The following is a 27930-nucleotide window of genomic DNA, read 5'->3' on the forward strand; positions in this document are numbered from 1 at the left end:
CACCTTTCCTCATAATGACTGTGCTCACCTGTTCATCCCCTCACCTGGGGCAGAGGGATCAGAATACTGCCCCAACCCTCCCCCTTATCCCACCCCACCTCCCCCCTCCCTCCCTCCCTCCCTCCCTCCCAGAGATGGACAGATAATGTGAGTCTTTCAGCTGTGGTTTCCACCATAGAAATGCATTCATGGTGGCTCTATGTGTCCTGGTGCTGCCCCCCCCCCCCCCCCCACACACACACACACACACACCCAGCCCAGCCGGCCCTGTGGCCCGGCCCTGAAACTGATCCATATAGGCTTTCTGACTGGAAACTTTCTCACACTCATACCTGCCACTCACACACCTCCCCGTCGTGGAGGAAAGAAGTGACAATGTGTATGAAGACACACACACACACACACATACACACGCATACACAAGGAAGGATATGACTTTGGGACACACACCATCACAGGTAAATGGGCCAATAATTATCAAAATGAGGTCACCATATCACACTGCATTTTTCTGGTGCTGGAGTGTTTGAATGCATGTATGAGAGTGTGTGTGTGTGTGTGTGTGCAAGGCCCCTGAAGCAAGGACCCCCAGACCTGTGTACAACGCTGGGCCAGCTGGTAAGCTTGACCAGACTTAGTCCCAGTCCTCCTTTAAATCTCCACCAGGGCTTTGCACGATATTAAAATGCTACACAGCACGGACATAATTAAAACCATACATGCACTAGCTTTCTCTCTGCCATTTTTATAATGCTTTCATTATGAAGAACCATTCAACCTCAGAGAGGTCAAAAAGTGTGCCAGACAATAACAAAATCAAGAGAGTACCACTGAGACGGTAAACAAAGAAGCAAACAAATGCTCGGATTTCCGGAAAGCAGAGTGGACCAGTGCTCCTGGTCTTGCCAAGTCATTTTAACGGGCCTTACTTCTTCACAGACAGACATTAATAGAAGCAAAAAGCCAGAGAAACATCTCTAATGGGTTTAGTGGATGTGAGATCGTTGAGAAAATTAGTGGTCCTCTCTGCTAAAAGCTTTCAACCCCCCCTTCCCCACAACCCCCTTGCTGCCCTGTGCAGATGTCTGACCTGCAACCAACGCCCCGCTGCCCCCCCCCCACTCACCCTGCACACACACGCAAGCACACCCGACATGCACACACCCTACCTGGGCTCCCCTGTGATCATCTTGTAGCTCAAGAAGAGAGACACATAAATCAGCATGTGAACAGCTGTGAGCTCCCTCCTCCAGAGCCTGCAGCCTCTCCTCTTCATGTCCAGAGGGCTTGTCCCCCCCCCCACCCCCGCCCCCCCGCCCCCCATCAAGGCCTCTAGGCAAGCCATATTCCTCCTCACGAATATTTGTTATTTCTTCCTCTCCTCTTCCTGCTCTCTTAGCAAAGGCTGGGAGCAGGGGGATATTGACTGGTCTATCTGGAGCTGTCTTGGCCACCGATGTCCTAATGTGCGATTAATAGGTCTGCTCTTTGATGAAGACACGAGTCGTAGCAGTCAGTTAGCCGGCCGGTCGGCCAGACAACCAGGCGGGAAGACTCCATGTGAGATAAAGAGACTGATCGATAAAGAGGAGGGAAGGAGGGGTTTAACAAGGCTCAAGTACAAACTGCTAAATGCATAAGCCAGGTGGCTGAGCGGTTAGGGAATTGGGCTAGTAATCCAAAGGTTGCTGGTTCGATTCCCAGCCGTGCCAATGACGTTGTGTCCTTGGACAAGGCATTTCACCCTACTTGCTTCGGGGGAAATGTCCCTGTACTTACTGTAAGTCGCTCTGGATAAGAGCGTCTGCTAAATGACTAAATGTAAATGCATAAATGTAAGGTAAATGTAAAACTCTGCCTGTGTTGCAGCATAACATCCCAGACCACAAACTGGACTACAACAGGAGCTGAGACAGGACAAAGGTACTTACCGGCCATGCGTATTTAAACGGGATGACGATGTGTCCGACATCCCCTCCTCCTCCGTCGTGTCCTCTGTGGCGGATCAGCTGCGTGTTGCTGCCCAGGACCCCTGTGCTGCCCGACCCGAAGGTGCAGGGTCCAGCGGGGGCCACGCGAGTCTGATACTCCTTCAGACAGGCGTGGAAGAAGGTGTCGCACTGGTCCCTGAGAGAGCAGCGCTGCCCCCCGCTGGCTGGGAGGTCGCAGCACTGCCCGTTCAGCAGCAGGCCTTGGGGGTTCTGAAAGTGACGGATCTGCAGCTCAAACATGCCCACCGCCCACACAGCCTGGGGGGAAACAAGGGGGAGGGACTTAGGAACCACACTGTAGAGAGATGTACCTCAAACACATGTACCTCATACACACACAGACACACAAGCTGGAGGAAAGACAAAGAGGAAAGACACAGTAGAGAGACACACCTCACAGTGTCAGACATCAGTAGAGAAATTATAAAGACATGAAGTACTTCATGAAGACATTAAGACTGTTTGTTTCACATTACAGTCAATGGCCGGGTTTCCCAGATTTGTTAAGAAGCTCTTAACGCTAAGAGCTTCTTAGGAGCGTTCTAAAAATGTTCTAGAGCGTTCTTAGAACGCTCCTAAGAAGCTCTGAACGTTAAGAGCTTCTTAACAAATCTGGGAAACCCGGCCAATGTTTCTAGGAATATGAACTGAACCCAACGGTTGTTCATGTCATACTTTTAGAGTTTTCCTCCTGAGGTGGAGAGTCTCGCTTTTCATGGCAGCTCTGGGAAGGGTTCTCTCTAAGAATCTAGGACTATCAGGCCTCCACCCTATTCTAGAAATCATAAACGAATAGCGTTTCCCTATACTAAACAAGAGAGAGAGTTGACATTGATTCTCACCACTATCTAATTCATATGGACTGACCCCCCCAACCACACACACACGTACATTTAATGCTCAAATACACACCCTCCTCAGAGATCAGTTTCTCGATATTCCTGTTCATCTCACATTATCTTTCTAGATCATCTCCCTCTCCCCCTCTCTCTCTCTCTCTCTCTCTCTCGTTCTTATTTATCCTCCTCCCTGTCTTTGTCTCCTCTGCCATCCACTCCCCCATGTCACATCCTCCTTTCACCTCTCCATCCAGCTCCTTTCTTCTGTTCTCTGTATCAGCACCCCTCCCTCTCTCCCCTCCCTCTCTCCCCTCCCTCTCTCCCTTCCCTCTCTTCCCTCCCTCTCTTCCCTCCCTCTCTCCCCAGGGAGGCGTACAAACACAGCCTCTTTCTCTCCTCCTCCTCACTTCTGTGTCGATCAGGGAACGGCTGTTCACTTTTGACCTCTGTCACTCTCTCTGCACCCGCTCCTCTCAAAAAATGGTAGCAGTTCTCTTTGTCGCCTTTTACACTTCCAGAGTGCTACAGACGTGGGGTTGTTAAAGCTAAAACGCTAACAAGCTGACAAGTCCCAAAGAGAGAATCAAACAATATCACGGCAGGTGTGTGTGTCCGCGTGTGTGTGTGTGTGTTCATGAACACAATATTCCACCACTGTGGGCACACCAATTGTTTCTGCTTTCAAAGAGCAGCATCCTCATCTATAAATAAGCAACCCCGTTCCTTCGGGATCAAAGTCAAGCGATAATAAATGACTTTAATAACGTCGCTCACTCTGCAAGGACTAAGACCCAAGCTACAACCTGACCGTGGCCCAAGTTACAACCTGATGTATACCATGTGACCTCAACCTGCGTGAGAGAGCGGCCTTTCAGCCAGCCCTCCGCCGCCCCTCTCCTAGACGGCCTAACTCCCCAACATCAAAAGGCCTGTGGAGATACAGTGCCACTCATCACCCTCCATCCTCCTTTCTTCTTCTCCTCTTTCCCCCCTCTCTCCACCATTCCAGGAATACCTGTGTTTCAGCAGCGCTCCAGGGACAGGACCTGCAGGAGAGCCACGGTTATTAGATCCTCATTAGAACCCAAACACCGGGCTTGACCACACCCTGACCACAACCTGACCACAACCTGACCACAACCTCAACACTTGTCCAGTCCAACTATTGTTGAACTCCTCGCTGTTGGCTACTCGTGCTGACTAAAGGCTATTCACATGAAGCCTGTTCAGTTAATAACTTTAAAATATATATGTTCATCAAGGTATATTACTTGCTAGAAGAAAATAAAGCTGCATCAATGCTCCACTGCTTTCCTACATTATAAATGGACCATGGTACAGTAGCTAGACTGCACTACATACTGCAGTGCAGGGGAAGGTAGGCTTCTCGTGTTCTGTCAAGCAAGAGAGAGAGACAGAGAGAGACACAGAGAGAGACAGAGAGAGAGACAGAGAGAGACACAGAGAGAGACAGAGAAAGACAGAGAGAGACAGAGAGAGACAGAGAGACACAGAGAGAGACACAGAGAAAGACAGAGAGAGAGAGAGAGAGAGAGAGAGAGAGAGAGAGAGAGAGAGAGAGAGAGAGAGAGAGAGAGAGAGAGAGAGAGAGAGAGAGGGGTGTGGATCTGACTGTATGTTCACACGCCCTTAGTGTTTCTCTATTATGCCCCCTGTCCCAATACACACCCCTAACCCATACAGAATACACTCCTAACATAGACCCCAGTGGAAAAGCAGGACACACAGACACACAAAGACCATGCTCCCCTCCTGGTCTGATGTTGCCCCAGCAGTGAGAGTTCTGTCAACCCATCTGGGTGACCTAACCAGGCCAGTGTACCTGCAGACAGGCAGGTTGGACTAGAGCAGGGTGCACGTTTACTCCTCTGCCTGTCTGTCTCTACAAGCCGTGTGTATAGTCAATACATGGTTGTGAAACTTAACTTGAATGTGTTGAAGTGTGTTAAAAGTCATCGTTCATAATGGGCTTCTTGAAAACTCGTATTATAAGCAAATGCATCATTATGGTACAAGCCAACGTGTGACCATTTACTGAGAGAAAATATTCAACAAAGGCTGCGACAAGGTGGCATCTGGCGTTAAACACTCAATAAACAACATTTAATGTAATAAATCTGTATTCTAAACTGATGTAGCCTATTGTTATAGCTCATTAGCATTAAATTATGAAGGCTTTGTTTTCAATTTTTCTGCTAAAATAGACCAACACGGAATATGCTGTTTATCACAATGAGCCAATTGTCCAGTTACACAAACATTTGGTGGAAAAATGTTAGACTTCGCGGAGAACAATACCGTAAAAATCACGTTTTCGCGGGGTGATGGGCATCGATTTTACAGAGAAAGGATATACGCCCATTGAGCAACAAGTGCATAGCCTCGTGCACACAAGCCCAACATCAGGTAGGCCAGCTGAAGTACCATATTATTACACAGGCGCAGTAGCCTACGTGGGGACATACTGACAAATTAAGGACAAAAAATAAGGAGCAACGTTCACAACCTTACGGTTTTCATTAGGCTGTGAGTGGGATGAAAACACCGCCAATAACAGTCAAAGAAGGGTTAACGAGCCCTCCAAAAATAGATCTTAATTAGTGGCGGCTTACCTGTGGTTGCAGTGCAAGGATGACGAGAAGAATCACAGTCCACTGCTGGCCCCGGTCCCGACTCATCTCCGTCCTCGCGCTGCTCCCTGCTCCTCCACTCTTACAACCAACCGGGTTTCGCCCGTGCGCTCTTTCTCTCCCCATATCAACGTCACGGGTTCGAGGACTTATTACGACGCGATGTCCCAGATATCCCTTCTTGGCCTCAGCTATCAGAACGCCAGTTCATCGTGTTGGACGTAGAAAGCATATCCTACATGGACTGTATGGACTGTTACCCGCCGTGAGTAGGCTGACACCTGCCCGCCAGCCACTACAAGCTTCTGGTATTGGCGCTTCTCCCACTTGGTGCGGTGTCCAGGGTGGGTATCCACGGGGGGGAAACACTCCCACAGCCACACACCAGCTCGATCTTCCTCCCACCTGCCGTTAAGAAGCTTTGAATGTTTGTCTGCTGGCTCACTGAGCTCTCATCCCTATTACTCTCTCTCTCTCTCTCTCTCTCTCTCTTACTGGCTCTGCGCAACGTGCTACTCGCGCTCTGCTCCTTCAAGTACGCCAAACACGCCAAACACACGCGCTCTCTGCTAGTAACACACTGTCCTCTATTGCTCAATAAGCGAAAAAGTAATAGGCTCAAGTCAGTCACAACTGTGTTTCATCCAACGTTTATGTCCATAAAGTGCCCATCCGCGTGCAACCCTGCATGGTCACTTCTCTCAAAGTCATCTGATAAGAAACACGCCGGAGACTCAGTGACTATCCGCTCTGGGAGCGACACAATAAGAAGAGTCGGCTGTTTCAACTAGAGTTGAGTGCGTGTGTGTGATAGCTAGTGTGTGTCATGTGTGTATGGCGAGGAGGGTGTGTCTTTAGGCAGGGGAAATCCGTCAGCCAGCTTTTATGTGCGCGCGCTACATCCCCCTCAAATTTCAATTTCCCTTGAATGATTATCCATTAGGATTTAACGAACGTTTTCTATACCTTTTTGGAGTTTCGTTTTTTATTTTATTATTGCACATTCATCATTGCGCATAAATTGCTTGTGGCTTGCATGGTACTGTGAACATGATATATTAAAAATCACAGCGTGTACCCCGGCTTTGTAATAGAATAATAGGCCTAACCCACATTTTAAGGCCTCTAGGTTAATCCGGCAGAGATCAAAGCGCCGCAGTGCCAATTAAATATCTGTCGCTGCCCTCCACTGTCACTTGAACTGCAGCCCTGGTCGTCTTCCTAGCCCGAATTTATATTGCGCTGCTGCACAATTAGGCCTAAGGAACCGCGTAGGCGGTTGCGTTCATTCACAAATAGGCGACAATCTGGACCATGGGCAAAACAAAGCACACTGTCAGAGGACAAAGCCTAGCACTAAATGGTTGAGCTTGGGGTTTAGAGAGGACCCCACGCTATTCATAGTAGTCCCTTACGGGTGGCTGAGCAAAGTAGTCTGTTTATGATGTTTTCTCAAAACTGAATTAGGTCTACAAATGATTTAGGATTGTTTCAAATATTTTTGATTAGATGGACAAGGCACATCACAAAAACAAAACGTGTCAAGAGCGATTAGAGCTTACGCCTTCTGCAATTAAACTTGCTCAAACACCTACAGCACGTTCAACCACTTAATGATCTGAACCAAGAACAAATGGGTAGGCTATGTCTTGAGATAAAAGAGAAGAGTGGGCAGGGTCTTTTTTGCATTTTGGCACAGGTTCCGTTGCATATTTTCCATGTCCAACTAGTTCCTGTCTGATTCCATAGACCCAAGACCACCACACAATGTGTCTACTTCAGTCCTGTAACATAATGAGCCAATTTTAGTGACCCTCTCTCCTCCCCCTTCTCTCCGCCTCCCCTCTTTCCCTTCCAATCCCAGGAATGGAATGACTTGTTGCTCACGATGATGTCCCTAGCAACCAGCGGTGCCTCCGTGGCCTCGTGCTCTTTACTGACCCCTGCACAGAACAGAGGGCTCTTGAGAAGCGCGCTGCACTGCTTTGCATAATGACTCGAGAAATCCGCAGAATTTAAATGAAGAGTCCGCCGAATGACAGCATATGCAGGTCGTATTGGCACCTGGTGCCTTCAAGAGTCTGCCATCATCATCACTACGGTGACTGACCCCGACACACTGGTCTCCAGAGTTTAGTGGTTGGCGCCATCTGATGGCCACAGTGAAGTCATCAAGTGGCCCCTTGACTGTCGATGGTTTTTATAAACCATGGATGGATTTTCTAGTAGGCAGAATGTGGCGGATCTAAGGGGGTGGCAAGGTGACTTTCCAGCGTCCCACTAACGTCAAACTATCCTTGTAATTACTTAATATGCTTCACCATTTACAGTAGAAATAATACTGTTTATACACTGTGTAGGTATTTGGTGTTTACGGTGTATAATATGGTGTCTGTCAACAAACTAAAAAGGTGACATTGAAACACTGAAGAGGCTATAACGATGCACACTCCAGGCTTAAATCATGAATATTAATATTAAGGTCAAGACAGTCATGCCACATGGATAGGTGCCACAGCAGAAACTTCCGGTATGACTACTCATGCTACAAAATCAGTAACACGGCAAGGTTACAAGTATCTAAAAGGGCCCCAAAGTTTTTTTTTTTTTTTACAAATTTGAATTTGAATATGTCAGTAGCAGTTAAGTATGTAGAGCCATTTAACTACTCAATATCCACAATCTCCACAGATCTCTTCTGTAAAAGGTATTGGAAGGGTTGTCATGGTTTAGACACGGATAACTGCCACTGGAACCAACTTGTCGTTATTCATGATGGTCTGCATCTGTAATCCCATTTAGTACAACTATTTAGGAGCAAGATTGTCAAACTATACTATTTTCTCCACAGTGATTCTAAACTACGCTACCTCATTTAAATCTTTATGGACATACTCTCATTTATGCTAAATAACATTTCATGCCATAAAAAGGATAATTAGGGATCCCATTTCTTTATTTGGAAATGATTTACCACAGTGATAGATAAAAGTTGAACATTTCCATAAATTAAGTATTGCCACACATGTTGGGCTATTTTTGGTTAAACTTTTTGTCATGTCATACTTATTTACTGTAATCAGGGTTTTTCCAATATAATAGCATGCCACATTGTTATCCAATGACACTAACAAAGGATGGATAGTGGAGAACAAAAAGGATATTAACTCCTTGAGGGTCACTAGCCTTATACCCATGGGTGCCTATCAAAAATTAAATAAAAAGGCTCACATCTTACAAAAGTACTAAATCTTCTGGCAGTGACAGGTACGTTAAAAAGCATTGTGGTTGTTTTTGACAAATAATTATTTAAAGTGTTAATTTAAAAACCTGCCTATAAGGATGTTTTTACTATATATATTCAGATGCACTAATGCATAAGCCAAACAGGTTGGCACAGCTTATCATTGGAATTCGATTGATGTTTTTGATCTTAAATCCCGCTAACGCTCTCAGAGATGTCCCACGCATGGGTCTGTGGATAAGCTTCCTTTTAGTCTCCCGACTGAAAGGTTGCAGTGTTGGTGAACTGGGAGTCGCTAGGCATGTCGCCAGGAGCATGGGACACAGACGCACACACACACACACACACACAACACCCTGGCAGCTAAGGTCAGAGCTTTCTCAAGGCAAAATAAGGGAGTGTGGAAAGGCATGGGAAACAGACAGAAGAATGTGCATTCTGTATACACTGTTAAGCTGACCTGTGGATAATTATTCAGGGCACAGTATAAGCCGACAACAGGGGGCCTTGTGTGTGTCAGGACAGTTAATGGTACAGGCCTAAATGAACCATTTTAACCTTACTTCAACAAGTCATTCAGCTGTGCCTAGTAAATCCAGAGATGGAGGACAGAAGGCCCTCCTACTTACAAGCGTCGTCACTCTGAAAAACGTTAGTGGGTCTGATGCAAGAAGAAACAGCCTCCAAGGACTATCTGTAACAATTGGTTCCTTGAATGGCAGGCAGATTTTATGTTGTTAGCACCAAGGTCCATCTATTACATGTGAAACAAGGAAAACAAGAGGGGTCCATGTGAAAACCCTTTTCTTAAACTCTTGAATAGAGTACAAGTTTAGGAAATAAAACTCTTTTAACGACTCAAATCCAAAGTTCAAGTATGCGTATACGAGAAGTTGTATCGTCACGTGACCCAGCGGTTGACTAGTGGCTATCGCCCTCTCCTGGGTCGCATTATCACTGCAGTCACCACATGCAGACAGCAGCCAAGACTTTGGGTATCCTGGTTCTGTAGTAGAAGACGTGCCAGCTGGGGTTTTATACACTGGGAGTGCTGGGCCCCTGAAGTGCAGGCAAAGGATCAAATGCAATGAAACAAACATTCCAATATATCCAGGACAAAATGGCTATTCTCAATTTTTTATTTTTTTTTTTATTTTTTAAAGAACATCAAAAAAGGAAAAGGTCTCAAGAAGTAATATAAAATGTTTTAATCAAAACAGAAAAGCGCCAGGTACAATGTCTGGTGAACCAGACGCTGGGTGCAATGCTTTAAAACAAAGAGTTGAAAATGAAAATATACTTACAAACCCTACCAGATACTTACAGACACCAGAGTTCATCGCCATGGAAAGCCTGAAGATGGATACCTTCTCATGAATCTTATATAATGTAGTAGGCTAATAACATGCTGGCTGACTCACAACACCCCCCCACACACACACACACACTACTAGCTTGCTAAATAAGATGTACTTATGACTAAGAAAATGGATTAAAAACAACCTGCCCTTTACTTAATAGCTGTAATCTCCTCTGAGAACTATTGAATAGTAAGTGTCCAATAGATCTAAGAGGGGACGACATCGCCAGGAGGACAATGGAATGATACTGCTGTTAAAGTCTTAAGATTCCTGTAGAGGTGAACAGTGTTGAGGTTTGTCTTTTTGTAGCATTTGACATCAGAGAAGACATCATTAAAAAAGAGGAGAATGACATAAGGAAGTTGTGCCATGTGCCTGAATTGTGTGTGTAAGCAAGTGATGATTCAGTCTTGGGCTGTGATTACATTCCAATAGCTCTCCCTGGTTTGTCCGTGACTACAGCTCATCTGTGTGTGTTTTCTCTGAGGTGTGTGCGTCTGTGAGAGAGAACCAGGCTATTTCTTGGCAAATGAAATCTTCATGGCGTTGGTCTGGGTGATCTTGAAGCCTTGCAGCGCTTCTCGTGCAGCACCTGCCTGTACCTCGTTGTCAAACTCCACAAAGGCGATGTCGTGGCGACCGGGAACCAGACGTACCTCTTTGAACCCAGGGAACCTGGCAAGGAGAAGGGAGCATCTGTATAAGTACTGTACAAAAACATATACCGCCTATATGGTGAGAGTGCGATGACATTAAAGCAGGTACTGACTGGTTGAACAGCATAGACAGCATGAGTTCGTTGGTCTCCTCTGGGAGATTGGTGAGGAAGAGGATGTGATTGGGTGGGTTCTCCGACACCTGGCAAGGAAGACATGTTATATTTCCTCATCAGAAAATCGTGGGAACTGACGACATATACGATCACACCAAATGAAAGTGGTAAATTTGACTTGACATCTCACACACACGCTCCTTACCTGTTGGGGCATTTGCCCAGGCATCTGTCCTGGCATCATCTGGCCAGGCATGGCACCAGGGGGCATCTGGCCCATCCCTGGAGGGGGCATCATGCCAGGAGGGGGCATGTAAGGGGGCTGGCCAGGCATTGGCATCATACGAGGAGCTTGGCTCATAGGAGGCATTCCCTTTAAATGAGAGGGGAAACAAGACCATACATAGTTTGAACTGAAGACACCGTACATGGATGAAGAGGTTTAAAGATTATTGGGCAGATATTGAAAACGTTTATGGTATTTAGCTTGGAATTAGTTACTGACAGACATTGGCGTGGGTACCCCTGGTCCCATGGGTACTGCAGGTCCTGGGACACCCTTTTTGGCACCTGCACCCTCTGCTCCCTTGACCTTTCTCTTCTCCTTCTTCCGGTCGCGTTCCACATAGGTACCCTTCATCTTTGCAATTATGTCCGAGTCCAGCTTCGCGTACTGAATGCGCTGAGGTAAACAGAGGAAGTTGTTGCATGAGTTGCAATTAGCCTACACGGGACCATGCTCTTAAGAAAGTCATGTTCTTTGAAAACGGTACACACACAAAAAAATATATATATATAAACCTCACCATGGGTTTATCATAGAATGGAAACCCCTGCATGGAACGCAGTGCGTTAGAAGCGCTGTTGACTTCTTTGAAGATGACGAAAGCTTGACCCCTCATCTTCAAGGTCCGCGATACAAGAATGTCTAAAATCTGCCCGAACTGTGAGAAGATGGCGTATAGCGACTTCTTGAGTTCTGGGTAAGAAGAATTAACAATCAAACCGTGTAATTGTGGCATGAAACTATGGACATTCGCCAACTATGACTTCGGTGATAACCGGGTGCTATTTTGTTAGGCTAGCAAGTTAGCTTACCATCTTTCTTTATTTTCTCGTTGAGGTTGTTGATGTAGATCGTGTGGTTCAGTCGCATATCCTGACCAGCCATTTTCTGATGATAAAAATGAGATAAAATAGAAGTTAAAGAATAGTTCCCACCAGCCAAGATTCAGTTTTAAATCAACAAAACTAGCCCGCCAAGTCGTTACTACAATCGTTCTGCTAGATGACCAGTAGTGGCAGTGCTGCTACTACTAGCACTAGCTAGCAGGGCACGAGTGTAGAAATCTTCCGTTCTAGACTACGGTGTAGTAACAAAGCTAATGCCATGTGGCTAGCTAACTGCGCTGGCTACATGGTCTACCAAACATCTCATTTTAAATCTGTAATCATTTGTTATTTAATTGTTGTTGACCGTCGTAATGCTTCTGAAATAGATTATGTCAAACACAGCAAAAAAATATATACCTCGGCGTTGGATGCAGCAACAACCTAGAAGTTGTTCGATGAATGAACTGACTGTCGTTAGCTTGTGTCCACGAATTGTTTTCCGCTTCCACGTTTCCGTTTCCTGTCAAATTGTGTTTTCGATATAGTGAGTTGAACAATCCTGCGGTGAAGATCAACGCATTTGTTGTCTTTGTTGTCCGTAGCTCCACCTATTTTCAAGACAGTCTGGCCTGGCCCTGGCGAATGAGATCGTAATACACGTCCAGACAAAGAAAGTGGGTTATACCAAAACGAACGTACCTCATCAGATACTGTTTCCGGTGCATTGAAATCTCACAGTTAGTTGTGAGTCTGAGACGTGATTGAGATGTTTATTGCCAAATATACTATTTAGCATATGCAGAAACTGTTGGCTAGAGACTAAGCTAGAACACGTCCACCATTTTATGATTTTGAACTAGTTTGGGTTTCTGAACAGGATATAAAGTGAGTGCCAATCAAACAAGCTTGCTAGCTACATGGGTGTCACTGTCATACGTGGCCGTCGTAGAATGAATTGAGACAACTAACTAGGGACCCGTGATGTGTGCCTTGTCAACTGGTTCAGTTCGCTTACCAGATCAATACGTTTCATGTAATATGTCTGAACATTTTGTCTGAACACCATACTTTGGCAGGGGCCAGGAAATGTCCATAGAGCAACCCATTCAACCACCACCTCCCCCGCCCCCTCCACCAGGACCACCCCCACCTGTAGCCATCAAAGTACCCAGCAAAAAGAAGCTGTATCAGGCTATCGCAGCAGGAAAGGCCCCCGTGGAAGGGGATCATACAGAGGCCCGGCTGCTGCTCACCCAGAGAGAAAGTAGGTGAGAATAAATGATGACGTATGAGAGTAACCCATCTACCGGGCCTTCCTGCGTGGGGTTTGCATTTTTCCCCTCATGCTCACACGAGTTTCTTCCGTAAATAAAACATACAGAACAGATTCCTGGCCAGGAAACGGGAGAGTGCTTGGACTTAGTTACTGAGCGCGGCAGATGTGGCGGCCCACTGCTCCTTGCCGTCCTGGGAGGACCGATGGCAGTAGATGCCCTAGCATGCGCGTGTGTGTGTGTGTGTTCGTCTGCTCCCTGCAAAATGTGTGGCTGGGGACTCCAATCATGTGACGACAATCCCTTCCTCTTTTCACTGTCTTCCTTGAGGGTTTAGGTTGGCTGAGGGGCAGTTCTATGGGCGTATGTGAAGCCCTCTGTGACATGCTTGCGTGTAAAAAGGGCTATACAAATACATTTGATTTGAGTTCACTAAAGTGGTGGAGATCTCCTTTGTTAAGGAGACTAATATTTCTGTCCTTCAGCTTAAGCAAAGACCTGCAATGGATATTGTTCAACAAATATATACCTTCCCTCATCCAAGACGGCCCTCAGTAAGTATCCAGACCAGTATCCAAGTACCTGCTCCATTTAGAGACCAGGTATCCTGTTCATGACCCTGTCCTTTCTTTGATAGAAAAAAACTAAAAAAAAACTGTCAGGTCTTTGTGCCTTTATTCGGTGTTAGTCACTGGGTAGTATTCCTGTTTACCTTCATACCAATCTGTGGTCCCAAACTGGGTCTTTGACCTGTAGGTGCGGTCTAGTTGCGTTGTGGATGGCAGCTAACCTACGGAATCCCCCCTTACACGTTTCCATGGAAACTGTAGTCCAAACGGCGGTGGAGAGGGGATACACTGCCCAAGGGGAGATGTTCTCAGGTAACCTTCATGTACAGATGGTAATGTTAGTTAATACAATATACTGCTTAGTAGCTGTATAACAGTAAGATAATAATAAATGATTCCCTGTACAGGTCAGTACTTTTAAAACATTCTAAACCATGTGTTTTTGTGGTTCAGCCCGTGACATGGCCCTACTGGCAGAGGAGGTGTGTGTGTGCAGGGTGGAGCTCCTCTCTGGGGGGATGGGAGGAGACAACTCCAGAACCATCTTGACCCATCTGTGTGAGGGACAGCCTGTCCTCATCCCGGATCCTTCAACACACACACACGCACACACACACACACACACACACACACTCTACAGTATCTCTGTTGTCTTTTGTTAAAGCGGGTGGAGGGTGTTGAAATAGTATGACCGTGTTGATAGCACAGCAGTATGTGATGGCATGTGACTTATTTTGCATGCATGCTGGAACAGAATGTGCAGTGCCGCAGTTCCTTGACTGCTTCGGCACAGATACGACGAGGACTTGAACCACGAGCCATGCCAACGTAGTGGACACAGGGCGCACTGGGCTGTGGCCTCAGGTGAGAACGAGTGACACACACACACAGGAAGACAGTCTTTATCTATGGCTCTGACTCACTTCTCCCTAACCCCAGGTGTTTTGCTCGGCCTAGCCCCGGGGACTGTGAACAAAGAGCACACAGAGCCAGACCCCACCCTGCCCTGGCTACTTCTACCCAGGGTCAGCTCATTTCCCCGCCCCAGCCCAGGGCTCAGGGAGGCCTACATACTGGCCAAGCAGGGGAAGAGCCTGCGCTACCAGTTGTGGAGCCTGGACAGCTTGGCCCAGAGTAATGATCAGCTTAGAGAGATGGCCCCCCTGAGGGCTGGGGATGGTACCCCCTACGTGGTCCCCCAGGAAGGGGTGGAGGCTGGTCTCTCTGGCCAGGTGGTGCTGCTCCACACTGGGGCTCTGACACAGTGATCAGGACTTAAGGACATGCTGTGGGATGTACTAGGTGCTGTTTGTTGCGTTGTGTTCTGCCTGCCAAACAACAATGCAAGTTACTGTTCTGGCATTCAGATATATTATCAGGGGTTTCACCCACTCGAGCTTGTAAAAAAGTACTGGACTATGACACCAAAGATGGTGGCAACCAAGCAGCACTGTTTGAAAATACCACAATGTGCCTATTTAAATCCAGTAAAGTCAATGTGTTAAAATGAACTTTTATCTGGAAGGAGTATCCAAATGCACTCGTTTACATTCTGCATCAAATATAATAAACTGCTAACATATTTGAACAGGATGATACATCATTGTGTCTTTTGAACATTAGCAACAAAGAATGTGAACCCCAGCTTGGAGCAGAAAATACAACAATTCCTAAGATCTTAATTCCAGTTTATTGCAATCAATGGTGTCCTAGACAGAGACGCAGTCGCCCCCACCAGCACATTGTGTTCTCTTCCCAGACAGTCCACAGAATTCTGAGATGCAACACAGGGGTTATAAAAGCTACAAAAATACCTCTGCACCCCATGACCCTGACACACACTGGCCAGTTCCCAGCCAGACCACACAAACAGTATGAAAACAGTCAGATGGTATGATAAAGATCAGGACACATAGAAAGACATATAATACTTAACCTGTAAACAGAAAATCATTCCAGAAAATTAACTTTCATGGTGTAGGTCCAGAGATAATATTCCAGCTCTAAGATGCCAATGCTGACAAATGCACCACATTGAACACATTTCTTTCAAAAAGAGGACTACCGAACAGGTGTGTACACACACAAAGCTGTCTGACACTGTGGAAGAACATGGTACAGGAAGACTAGGACTGGAATGTTATCTGAATGACCAAAAAATTGGAAACAGATAAGCTCTGACACAATACCATGGCTTCCACTCACCTCGGTCCAACCCAGTTCTTTGTGTCGATTGTGAATTCAATTGCTTGTCCACAGTTGTCTAACAGACAGTTTTCTCCCATAAAAATAAAAAAAAACATGAACACAAAGAAAACTCCCTTCAAATCAATTATTCATCCAGTAAGACTCATCATTAAGCTTAAAATATGAACCTGTTCCAGTTTTGTAACACAGACAGCCGAACATGCCAGTCAGTTTAGGCACCAAAAATAGATGCATGTAACTGAATGTCTAAGCTGAATCAACCTTAATTAAATAAAAACAATTACTAACCATGAGCCCAGGACACACACATACAGAGCTTGCTTTGTTCAATGGCTTTTTGCGACAATCATAGTGCAATACACTGCAGTCCGGTCATGGCCAGAGTCATGGACCCAATATAAAAGGAATGCATTTTCTGTATTTTCTCGACCATTTACCAAGAGAAAATTGGTTTTCATTTAGTTGGAAAAAACATTTGATCTTTTGTTGACTATCCTATCAGCAAACCTGCTGTTGGAAAAACAACATTCTCAAATACTCAAACCTAGGCACAGAAATGTATACAGTAAAAAGGCTATTTGAAGGCAAACAAATTAAATACATCTATGTACATAGAAAAGCTGTGGGTCAATTCAAACATACAGGTCTGCCTGGAGTATTAGTGTTGGTGTATGCTAGTACACTGAGTAGGAAAATACAAAATAATCAATGGTCCATCGCAAAAATAGAATTCTCTCCATTGCTCTTCAAAGGTTCGAAGGTCACTTCAAAAGGAAGTGTTGTATATGTCTCCATTCAGCCAGCAGAGGGAGAGAAGGGGCGAGAGTCGTTCTGCATTTGTGTTTGTGGCAATGATAATCAACATAGTTAATGAGATGAGACACTGCCTGTGTGTGGCTAAGATCTCTCCGTCTGTCTCTCTCTCTCCTGGAAAGGCTGAAAAGGAGTAGCGTCATCATCCGAAGATCTGCAGTGTGCTTATCTTCTCTCTCTCTTCCCCTCAGGCAGGGCGGTTTACCACCAGTCCCACTGACGTCCATCTGTGGCAACCCCTCCACTTTGCCTATGTTCTACAATGTTCTCCTTCTCTACTGATCCCCAACCCCCTCGCTCCTGCCGCCTCCCCCTCTCAGGGCTCAGAGGCAGAGGGCTGCATGGTGCTGAGGATGTCTATGAGGTTGTCAAGGCCCCACAAGTATCCGTCCTCTCGGTTTCCCTCCACCCAGGGGCTCCGGTGGTCGAGGGTGAGGGGGGCAGGCAGGGGAACCGTCTTCCCAAAGTCAATCATCCACACGCGGGCCTGTCCTGAAGCGTCGTGCACAAACAATAGGGAACTGCCCACCACCTGCGGCAAGAAGACAGTTGAGGTGAGAGAGTTTGTGAGAAAGATAATGATGTGTGTATGTGTGGGCGTGTGAGATATATATTAGCTTTATGTGCCTGTTTGTGTGTTATCTAACTGGATAGATACATCAATAATAGCTCAACTAGCAGGCTTGTTGAGGAGGCACAGTACGATTGGGTGGGAAGGAGTGTAAAGACATGTGTCTAACCTCGTGTGTCCTGAAAAACGGTGATTTCTCCAACACGGAGCGTAGTTCCTCCAAACGCTGCAGGTAGAGTTTCTGAAAGAGGGGAAGAAGGAGAGAGTCATTAAAGAACTCACATTTTCCTCAGACTTGAGGTACGTTTGCAGTCCTTTCCGCCGCTGGAAACACCTACCAGGATCTCTCTGTTTCCGTCCACAAAGTCCCCCAGCGCCTGCTTCACCTGCTCTCGCTGTTTTGTCTTCTTGAAGTTGGTGTTGCACGTTCCGTCTGCTCTCTACGAAGAATCACAAAACCCCTCAGTTAGTGACCATCAGTCACTGAACCAGGTAATACAAAAAAACGGGGCATATTTCTTGTCAGTGTTTGGACCAGAAGAAGCACTGGTTTATCTAGATCTGGAACCTGGCCCAAAACCACAAACTGATACGTCCACATTATTCTAATGGCATGTAACGAGAATGGAGGGTGAGACCGGGTATGATGTCACATGGCTGATATGAAATGTGTGTTGTGTTTTGAAGACTGACCACCTGTTTTGCAACTATTTCCATATAAAGCAGAGGTGAGCGCATTTCCATTGTTGTGATGTGCCTCCAGCACATGACCTCATTCCCAGACCACTGAAGCCAGCCTGTTTGTATGTGTGTGTGTGGGGGGGGAAGGAGGGGGGGGCACATCACTTTTTCCCCATCAGGAAGAGTTGTTGAGTTGTCCTTCCTTATCCAAGGATCAACTTATACTTTTTTTCAAAACCACCCCACAGAGTGAGTAACACCCTCCCCCTCTCCCCTCCTCCCTCCTCTCTGCCCCCTCCCCCCTCTCCCCTGCCCCCTCCCCCCTGTCCCTCCCCTAAGTGTTCTGCCGGCCTCACCTTGATGCCCTCGATGCGGAACCCCATGGTGGCGGTGGAGCTGAGGGTCTCCCTCCACTGCATGTATCTGGGTTTGAGGATCCCCTGCTGGGCCTTCTCCTGCTCGGTTGGGGCCGCTGGGTCCACGGCCACCATCTTGTCGTACATGTCCCTCCGTAGGCGTGGCCTCTCCTGAGCCTTCCTGAGCTCCTCCTCCAGGTATGTCCTGACAGGCAGACGAGGGGTTAACACACCTGCCACCGTCGAGGGGCGCGTATGAGACAGTCTAGCTGAAAGATTCAGTGCTCTACAACCACGGTTTCCTTCTCTGCGTCTTCCTCCACGACCGCCCCCCTTCCCTCCTCCCCCTCCTCCCCCTCCCCTTCTCTCCTCCTCCCCCCTTCCCTCCTCCCCCTCCTCCTCCCCTTCCCTCCTCCCCCTCTTCCCTCCTCCCCCCCTTCCCTCCTCCTCCCCCCCTTCCATCCTCCCCCCCTTCTCTCCTCCTCCCCCCCCTTCCCTCCTCCTCCTCCCCAGCCTCACCTGCTGCCCATCTTGCAGTCCATGATGGAGGGCGAATCGAAGTCAGCCAGGAGGTCGTCCATCAGGTTGTAGTCCTGCCCGTCCTTCTGCACCACACCGTGGTAGCCGGGCACGTGGGGCCGCAGGGTGTCCTGCATCAGCTTCTCCAGACACTGCTGCTCACACTCACTGTGGCGCTTCAGCAGGCGGCCATACTCCCCGGCCTGGAAGTTACCTGGGAGGAGAACAGAGAGGGGCGTTCGAGAAAAAGAAAAAGAAGAAAAAAGGATTCAAACGCGGACAACTACTGAGATTACAAGTGGAAAGAAGGAGATAGGCACTGGCCACCGTGTGTGTGTGTGTGTGTGTGTGTGTGTGTGTGTGTGTGTGTGTGTGTGTGTGTGTGTGTGTGTGCGTGCGCATACCTGCATGGCCAGCGAGCTGCACCCAGGGGTATTTCTTCTTGAATGACACCACAAAAGGTGTCCAGTGGACCATGGTCTTTACCTTCTGCCAAGGCTTGTTCTGGAGGGAGAGAACAGGATGGTTGAGTGACTGGGTAGGATGCCTGTTCATGAGAAGCCTCAAGCCTAAAACCTGACACTAAATCTCACACAGGTCTCTGCTATGTCACAGGTTGAGAGAGAGAGAGAAACACTGACAAAGGGAGAAGATCATCCCTGTAGCAGTCATGCACCCCCACCCCCCTCTTCCCACACACACAAACAGACTTTTGCGAAGCCCTCCCATCTCATATCAAGGACAGCCGCTCCCGTTACGTACAGCCCATTCATAAAACATTTACCAGGACTCAAAACAGACGTCCCACTGTCTGGGAGCTTCAATGACCATTTGTGTGTCTGAGTGTGTCTGTATCTGTCTGATTGTGTATCCTCGTGTGTGTGTGTGCACACATGGGGGAGTATGTTTTATCTGTTGGGAAACATAGGACCGAGGTCACTGTGCACTGGGCTCTGACGCAAGCAACTCGACAAAAGTACACCACATCCATTGCACACAGAAAGGGAAAGAATTAGGAAACGTGTCTGTGACACATCGTGATCAGAAGGAACATGTGCAAGAGTGCTTCCATCAAGTGAAGGGAGTGTCAAAGTGTGTCCTTAAAAGACAGCGACAGAGGAAAGGTAGAGACACTCTACGGAACAGGGAGCTTACGACATTGTAATGCTGTAAAGACAGCGTAAGTCAGGAAGACAGAGGCGGACACAGAAAAGGGCGAGGCCAAGGCCGATAGGCAATCAAGCGGAATGGCAGGGCCCCCATAAACTAGGCTTTTATGATAAGTGCAAAAGAATGCAACACTGCAGTTCATGCAGAACGTGTGCGTGATTCTGTGTGTGTTTGAGAGTGTGCCTGTATATTCCTGTTTATGTATCTGCTTCTTTCTGTGTGTGTTTTTTGTGTGTGTGTTTCTGTGTCTGTATGTGTGTGTTTTAGGGCGTTTCAGTGTGTGGCTGTGTGTATTTGTGTTTCAGTTTGTGTGTCTGTGTTTCAGTGTGTGTGTGTGTGTGTGTGTGTGTGTGTATGTATCTCCTCCACTCCCTTGCATTCCTCTCAGTCTATTTCCGTCCCAATCTATCAAGAGAACTCATGGTGAAACAGCAGACGGTTGGTCACTATACTTGCCTGTAAGGCTTGACAGAGAGGGTACATAGCTGCTAATGACAGGATATAGATGGTACACACTTGCTGTAGTGCTGTAAGGTGAACATGGAGCAAACTGAGGAGTCTTAGAGCCTCCTGGTAGGACAGCCAGTCAACTTCAAACACACCTGACACTTCAATCTCTTTAGCAGCTTAACCCTCACATGGCCCTGTCGCTAGGGACAACAACAGCACACTAAACTGCCTCCCGCAGAGTTAACACACACACAGGACCGGAGCACACACACCTCTCACTCAGTGTTGACAGTGCATCTAAAAGGGAGTCAGATGTAATTTCACCTTTCTTACTTTCATTGTCATCTGGCCTAGCACTAGCCTTAACAAACCATGGCACGAAGCACAATCTCACGTTCTGTTCTTTGTTTTTCTCTTTCTTATTATCTCCTCTTTTGTTTACTCGCTATAAATCTTTATTAATTTCCCACTCATTTCCTCATTCGTCTCTCCTTTCATTCGCACCAGAATTCCTCCATCGCCTCCTTCCCAGATTGAATTTCATCTTTTACCCCCCTCCCCCTCTCCCTCACTTAAACCCGGTTTGGCGTTTTCCCCTCTTCTCCCTCCTGTCCACCCTGTTTCCTCACAGTCTAACTTCACCCTGCCGTCCTCCCTCCTCCGTGTGGCATCTGCTTTTCAAAATCCTCACCCACCTTCTTTTCTTCTCTCCCTTCTCTCCTTCTTTACCAACTACACTAACTAAATGCTTGGAATGCAGTGGATGTGTCTGGTCTTCGTCATCGCTCGTGACAGCCTCCATACAAAAACAGACACACACAGAGCAAGCACTGACATTTTGCCACTGGGGCCCCTCCCGTTCCTATGACGACAGGAGTGTGCCTGCCCGCCGGGGGCCACGTTGACCACAGAAAGGCTTTTGTCCAATCACCAGCTGATCCCTTGTCCCTTAACCCAGACAGCTGTAGCAACTGAGAGGATTGAAAAGGTGACAGCCAGAAAGCAAGGATTAGCGAGAACCAGGAAGCAGTACGCTGTGTTCATTGCCCAATCCTTTCTGATTGACAGGAAACACATAAAGGTACATTATGTACAACAGCAGGCAGACGAATTGTGACCTGCGTTCTGAGATCAAAGGCCATTGAAGGCCAACTCCGTCTAATCCAGTGCAGACCATCATCCTAAATCCTCTCAGATTACAGAAATCTTAAACCAAAAAGGTGGGAGGTGGGAGGCTGAGGTCTCTCAAACAATAATAACAGAACACCACACCTGAATAGCCCAAACATGTCCGTGCCTGAGAACATATGGGGCTACTAAGCAGCGAGACTGGAGGGCTTGTCAAGCAACAACTTGTCTCTCTCAGACCGTCTCTCTGTGTCTCTCTCTGCTCTGGAATACCTCCACCCGCCCTCACCTGAGTGACGAGTGGAAATTATTATTATTCATCTTTCAGTCCCTCATACACTCTCTCAAATTGTTGCTTGGTCTCACACACGTTGACTCTCGGGAGCACTCGAATTCTAACTCCCACTGACCTTTCCTCTCACCTTCCTCAGTTTCGCACTCTCACTTCTACTGTCACTTCTACTCTCACTTCTACTGTCACTTCTACCAGCTCCAGTTCTTACCTGCACGACGGAGCAGTAATGCAGAAGCAGGCCGGCGGTGGCACAGGCACACACAGACACGGAGAGCAAGTGAGAGCGGAGCCAGCAGCACACACTCCGCACCATCAGCACGGGGTCTCGCCAGGTGACACCCTGTTGCATCTAGCGCGACGTTAGCCTAGCGACGTTAGCGTCTATTCAAGTCCTGATCTGTCCCTCAATTAGCACAGTGTTAGCATGAAGCTAACCATGCATTTGTCTGTGCATGTCTGCTGTGGTGGATTTCAGGCAGTGGGACTGCCTTTCAGTGCAAGCACTGAGGTAGGCTACTATACAGCAGCTTATATTGTCGGGTGAACAGTCCCCTTTCTATGAGGTAACACTAATCTCTCTTGCTGTCCCTCTCCATCACTCTGACCTCCTCCCTCCCCTCTCGCCCCTGTTCTCTTTCACACCAACACACCATCTCTCTTGTTTCAACATCCTGTCACACCTCCCTTTCTAACTATCAGATATCCTGTCTCTGGCTTGTTGTGTTCCTTCAGCTTGCACTGTTTTTACTGGCTCGCGAGTCCTTTCAATCTATCCCTCAGTCTCAAGCGGTCTTTAGCTCTATTTTTCGTCTACTGATCCCTCTCTCTCTCTTTTTCTCTCTCCCTCTCCTTCCCTCTCTCTCTCTTTCTCTGTCTCCCTCTCCTTCTCTCTCTCCCTCTGTTTCTCCCTCTCCCTCTCTTTCTCTCTAATCCCCCATCGGCTTGCGCTCTCAAAAAGCCCCATGCAGAGCCAATCTCTCATCACAGTCACCAGCAAGAGACATGACTGTAATACCATGCTACCCTCGAGGCAGGGGGTGGGGTGGGTTCCAAATCGCTGCAACCTGTATGCGTGTGGGCTGAATATGAGTCTCTTTCCCTCTTTGTCATCGAGAGACAGAAAGAGAGTGAGAAACCTGTCGGACGACCCGTGACCACAATCAGATCAGAAAAATAAAGTGCTGCAATTGAAGGGGTGCTCAGAGTCTCTTTAAAGAACTGAAGTTAAAAGAAAATGTCTGTGTTACAACTCGAAGGTGTCTTTCAAGTCTGGTGGTGAGCTTCTTTCCAGGCCTTGTTTTCTTCAGAGCCACTTCCCCTTACTGTTCCACAGCTCGAGCAGCACGACTCACACCTCGACCACAGCCCTGTGCACGCGCATGTGCACGCACGCGTACGCATGTGTACGTGCGTGTGAGTGTGTGCGTGGGCAGGGTGTTTATTCTCCACTTATCTCTATTTTCCTCTCTCTGCTCCACATGTTTCAAGGTGTTTCAAAGTATTTGAGGGGAAAATAGAAGGCCTTAAGTGCAAAGTTAAATAGAGGGAAATACAGAGTCAGAAATAGGACATCTAAGACTCAGAGAGACAGAGAGAAAATAATAGTTTGTTACAAATTAGTTTTAAAGGGAATAGAAGATTCAATATACGCAGAACATTTAACTGCAAAAGATTAGAGAGGCTGGTGAGACAGCAGAAAAGAAAGAACTTCCAAATAAGGCAATGATGTCACCTAGCAACTGAATTGCCGTCGGCCAAATTTTCCATGACACACATGCTAAGCTGTGAATGAGCGATGGCATCCGATTGTGTGTGTGTATGTGTGTGTACCTATACTTCTGAATATAGCTTCAGCAAGCATATGCTGGCGTCACTGAGCAATACGAGCACTTCAAGTACAACAACTGGTTTGGCTACACTCGAATAGTGTGGAGCTTACGGCTGGTCAATAACAACAGACGCCCGCAAGCTCTGACACTCCCCTCCATCTAGTACAGTCAGCTTTAACAACCATGGGTGACAGCATGCCTGACCAGTTTCATACCAGTTTCATACCATTTCAAACCATGTTTCAGAGCTCACTATGACCATTGAAATAGTTCCTGCCGTTACTGTAGCTGTCCTGGTTATTTGACGACTGGCAGAGGGGCCTTGGTCTTTGGCCGAGAATCCTGATACAAGGTAACACATTCCAACAGGTTTAACAAGATCACAAAGAAAACTATTTCCATATATCTATCTGGGTGAGGAACGATTTCGAGATAAACAGCTTGTGCGAGGGTGAGAGAGATAGAGGGAGTGTTTATGCATGCGTGTGTGTTTAGGTGTGAGTGTGTGTACTACGCAGAAAGAAAGCATGTGCTGATATTGTTCCATTTCCAGGAAAGACATCCTGCTTTTAAGGACTAGTCATTCCAGCCATGTCTCGTTAAGATGCATCAAAGGAGTTTGCCTCAAAACAGAAACATCAGAACGTCCCATAGGAACAAGTGAGGCGACCAGTTATTCACAACATCTAGAGTATTACTACCATTTTCTACAAGAAAGTGACTGAGTAGTATCTAGCTCCCAGTTCCACACCCACCAAACCTCTTTAACAGCATGAGAAACCACAAGGCTGTAACAACAGTGGGTTGAGAATGGGGTAAACCCTTTGCAGATCCTTCTCGTTCCATTCCAGTTTCCACCACTCAGAATCATTGATTCATAATACTGAATTCAATATTCCAAGCCTTGAAGCGAACACTACCCTATTCAACCCTCCACTAAGCAGAAACTGTATGGTATTCAGAGGGGAACTTTTGCATGAATCAGGGAAACGTATTAGTGTTTTTGTGTGTGTCGCTCTTTTCTTTGTACTGTGTTAGTTGGCTAGAAACATACAGTTATAATCATTATGCCTGCAGAACACATATTTCCCAATGAACCTCAGGTCTACCATAGACATTTACCGCAGGGTGAATCAGAGATGTGCACTCACCCCTGTGCCCTCGTCCGGACTGCGCGAGTAGCATCTGGCCGGGGAGAGGCTGGATTCGATGTCGCTACCAGTGAAGTCATCCTCAGATTCGTCAAACGATGAGGCGGATGACAGGCCGGCTGAGGACGAGCTGGAAAGCTTTCGGGGAAAGCGCATCAGCGCGGGGGAGCCTCCGCAGCCACTGTCCGAGCAGGGCGATTCGTCATCTGGGTGAAGGTCTACGCACGACCCCCTGTTCTGGTGATCCAGCGTTTCCTGTAACCCACTTGGACTCGAGTCACTGGTTATGATAAGCTTCGGGATTGTACCGGGGAAACTTTGGCTACACACTGGACTATGTACCTTGGTGGTCGATGTGTCCTTTTGATTGGCGGAATCAACTGAAAAGTTATTTTGGTAGGACGGCCTGTCGACACTAGGCAGAGACGAAACAGTAGTAGATTTGGTCATTTCTGTACATCCTATATGCTTCTCATTCTCTGTGGATAAGGTTGAGTTCAGCGAAGCAAAAGATCTGACGTCTTGGCCAGAGGTGCGCAACAGTACAGAGCCTACAGCCCGTGACAACTCCTCGACCTCGGAATTAACTCCACCCTGACAACTTTCTCCGATAGTCTCGTTTTCCATTGTCCTTGTTGAGGAATCCCAGGCATGGTCCTCTCCTGCAGTCGTTCCTTGGCCGCCGTTCGGCTTGGCCACGAAGCCGGTACTGTTGAGTCCACTGGCCCGTCTATCCAAACTCGACGCATCGGATGACGAGTTCGCCGCTCCCCGGTTCACCTTGTCAATGTTAAGATTCCTTATCTGTCCATGATTTATTCCAGCTGGGCTACCTCCGACCGGGGTTTTCAGGAATTCACTCTCTAAGTGGCCTCTTCTGAACTTTTCTTGTCCGTAATCAAGACGTGTTTCCGAAACTCCGATTAGACTCAGCGCAGATTGACATGTTGATTGGTTCTTCCTCTCAAAGCACGGCAACACCTTATTTTTCTCCGAAGTCCTGTTGAACCGGTCACCCCCAGGCTTCTTACTCCTAAATCTGCGGATATGGAGTTGTTTGGCTGTCTCGCTTGGTTTCCATTTCGCTTTGCTCGGCGTGGATGGGGAGTGTAAGAAGCTAGAACGAGTTTGACCCATTCTGTATACCGTAGTTCAGACACAGACCTTCAACGATGGGTTGTAGCAGAGCATGTAGTTTGTAACCATTCGTGCTTCAGAGCAGCATAAGTCACGTGATCCAATGATTCACATTTTCGGGTGGTGACTCGTAAATGTGATTAATTTTCTCCTCTTTGAGCGCGTCTTGTTTTTTCTGGAACAAAATTATTTTCATAGTATTTTATTATAAATCGACACACATGGGCTCTCAATTTTTTCTTCCTTTTTTAAGATTTCATTTTCATCAATGTGCCAGTAAACAAAAACGGAGAAATCCTTCCCAAACGCTTAGGAAACATAGCAGGATAACAGCATAACAAAATTACATTTTAATGCTGCACATCAGTGTAGGGCTGATTGAAAAAAAAAAAAGTTATATTATTCCCTCTTTTATAAACAGATAACACTCATGCCAAAATATAACCATCACACTTATGTTTTGTTCTGTATTTTAAAATGACACTAATTTCCAATCAATCTGGTTAGAGGCAGAAAAAGGGATGTCTTTTCTTCCTGATGTAAAAGCCAAGAAGGTAAGCTTGACAGCCAACAGAGATCAAACAGTCCATAATTCTGCTGCCCCCTTGTGTTTGTACATTTCCTGACTCTTTTTTGTGGTTTTCAGGTATCATACAACATCAATGACAACACACAAGAGTTTGAGAGATTCAGCTATATTTAAACATAATTTACTGGACCCTCCACAAGTATCAGACAAGCAGCCACAGTCCTCACAGAGCATCTCCTCAGCCCTAGTTAATGTTGAGTATGGTTTCAACAGAGCTATGTAGAGTTGGAGTGGGGCGGTGGTAACCAAAATCTACATAAAATAAAATAAATACAGTTTACTGTGGTATAGGGCATATGTTTGGTTTTAAAATAAAAATTCATGCTGGCATTTTTCTGGAAAATATGTCCTATTGTCCTCAGCCACATTTCACACAGTCAGTAATCATTATCTTGGTTAATATAAAAATGAAACTAGAATTACATTACTGCAGTACTTGGCCTCCTCATCAGAAAGGAATGCTTGTGGACAGGAAGTGACACAGCAATGGAATAAATAACTCAATAGAACTCTCTCACACACAAACACACATAGACATTAGTTGTTTCTGGCATGACTTATGACTTAACACAAATTGCTCACTGCTGCTACTGACAGTTTAAAAAGTCCCTTATCCCTGAATATTTTGTATAAGACTTCATGTTTAGAAATGTAGTTTCAGAAATGACTAAACTGAACACAGGGAAAATTTACACTGATTCAAAAGCTCCCACATCAAGTAAACATGTCACAGATTAAATAGCATAAAATATACAATGATCAGGGGGATAGAGAATAATTGCATTACACAATTTTAACACTTCACAGCTGCATTCTTCTATCTATAGAAATATGGCAGCCTTAACGGATACATTCTGCAATTGTATACTTGAATTAGAAGTATACAAGTATACTTGAATTACTCGGAAATACAAAAGCCTAAATACAATAAAAGTTACATTTGAAACGACCTACCATCAACAGAACATCTATGAACTTCACTCCTCTGTCAGTAACTATGGGGAAATGTGGTTGTGTAGTGTGTAGTGGTATGCCGTTGGATGACTGTGTGGCTTATCTATTTAGCAATGTGTGCACTAATCTTGTGAGGTAAAAACATGTGGTGAAGTGAAAGAGGAAGCCCATGTCAAAACACTTAGACTGAGACACACCCTCAACATGAATTAGGACAAATCCCCAATCAGACTAACCGTTACAATAAATAATTTTCAGATCACGC

The 27930-nt window shown here is 46.5% G+C and overlaps 4 protein-coding genes across 7 annotated transcripts; 1 reads left to right on the forward strand and 3 right to left on the reverse strand.

The window, feature by feature from the left end:
• Positions 1-1787: 1787 nt before the first annotated feature.
• LOC124478195 (protein jagged-1-like) lies at positions 1788-6312 on the reverse strand. Its single transcript, XM_047036387.1, has 2 exons — positions 5464-6312; positions 1788-2249 (listed from the first exon to the last, which is right to left on the reverse strand). Exons 1-2 carry the CDS (start codon positions 5605-5607, stop codon positions 1896-1898), a joined length of 498 nt encoding a protein of 165 aa, XP_046892343.1. The 5' UTR covers positions 5608-6312; the 3' UTR covers positions 1788-1895.
• A 3606-nt stretch (positions 6313-9918) lies between these two features.
• Positions 9919-12561, reverse strand: snrpa (small nuclear ribonucleoprotein polypeptide A). Its single transcript, XM_047036383.1, has 7 exons — positions 12389-12561; positions 11957-12032; positions 11665-11837; positions 11364-11540; positions 11064-11231; positions 10856-10944; positions 9919-10761 (listed from the first exon to the last, which is right to left on the reverse strand). The coding sequence occupies exons 2-7, from the start codon at positions 12027-12029 to the stop codon at positions 10602-10604; spliced, it is 840 nt and encodes a 279-aa protein (XP_046892339.1). The 5' UTR covers positions 12030-12032; positions 12389-12561; the 3' UTR covers positions 9919-10601.
• A 120-nt stretch (positions 12562-12681) lies between these two features.
• c15h19orf54 (chromosome 15 C19orf54 homolog) lies at positions 12682-15402 on the forward strand. Of its 2 annotated transcripts, XM_047036381.1 has the most exons (7): positions 12682-12856; positions 13048-13239; positions 13731-13799; positions 14002-14126; positions 14268-14397; positions 14608-14678; positions 14754-15402. In XM_047036381.1, exons 2-7 carry the CDS (start codon positions 13058-13060, stop codon positions 15080-15082), a joined length of 906 nt encoding a protein of 301 aa, XP_046892337.1. In that variant the 5' UTR covers positions 12682-12856; positions 13048-13057; the 3' UTR covers positions 15083-15402. The 2 variants fall into 2 exon arrangements, with proteins under 2 accessions (XP_046892337.1, XP_046892338.1); XM_047036382.1 differs by lacking the exon at positions 12682-12856 and having other exon boundaries at positions 13051-13235.
• An 83-nt stretch (positions 15403-15485) lies between these two features.
• itpkcb (inositol-trisphosphate 3-kinase Cb) lies at positions 15486-27767 on the reverse strand. 3 transcript variants are annotated; one of them, XM_047036365.1, is made up of 8 exons: positions 27666-27767; positions 24986-26297; positions 19367-19466; positions 18963-19176; positions 18444-18648; positions 17745-17846; positions 17576-17647; positions 15486-17367 (listed from the first exon to the last, which is right to left on the reverse strand). In XM_047036365.1, exons 2-8 carry the CDS (start codon positions 26120-26122, stop codon positions 17152-17154), a joined length of 2046 nt encoding a protein of 681 aa, XP_046892321.1. In that variant the 5' UTR covers positions 26123-26297; positions 27666-27767; the 3' UTR covers positions 15486-17151. The 3 variants fall into 3 exon arrangements, with proteins under 3 accessions (XP_046892321.1, XP_046892322.1, XP_046892324.1); XM_047036366.1 differs by lacking the exon at positions 27666-27767 and having other exon boundaries at positions 24986-26403; XM_047036368.1 differs by lacking the exons at positions 24986-26297; positions 27666-27767 and adding an exon at positions 22214-22885.
• Positions 27768-27930: the final 163 nt, after the last annotated feature.

This window comes from Hypomesus transpacificus, chromosome 15, assembly GCF_021917145.1.
Source record: "Hypomesus transpacificus isolate Combined female chromosome 15, fHypTra1, whole genome shotgun sequence".
NCBI lineage: Eukaryota > Metazoa > Chordata > Actinopteri > Osmeriformes > Osmeridae > Hypomesus > Hypomesus transpacificus.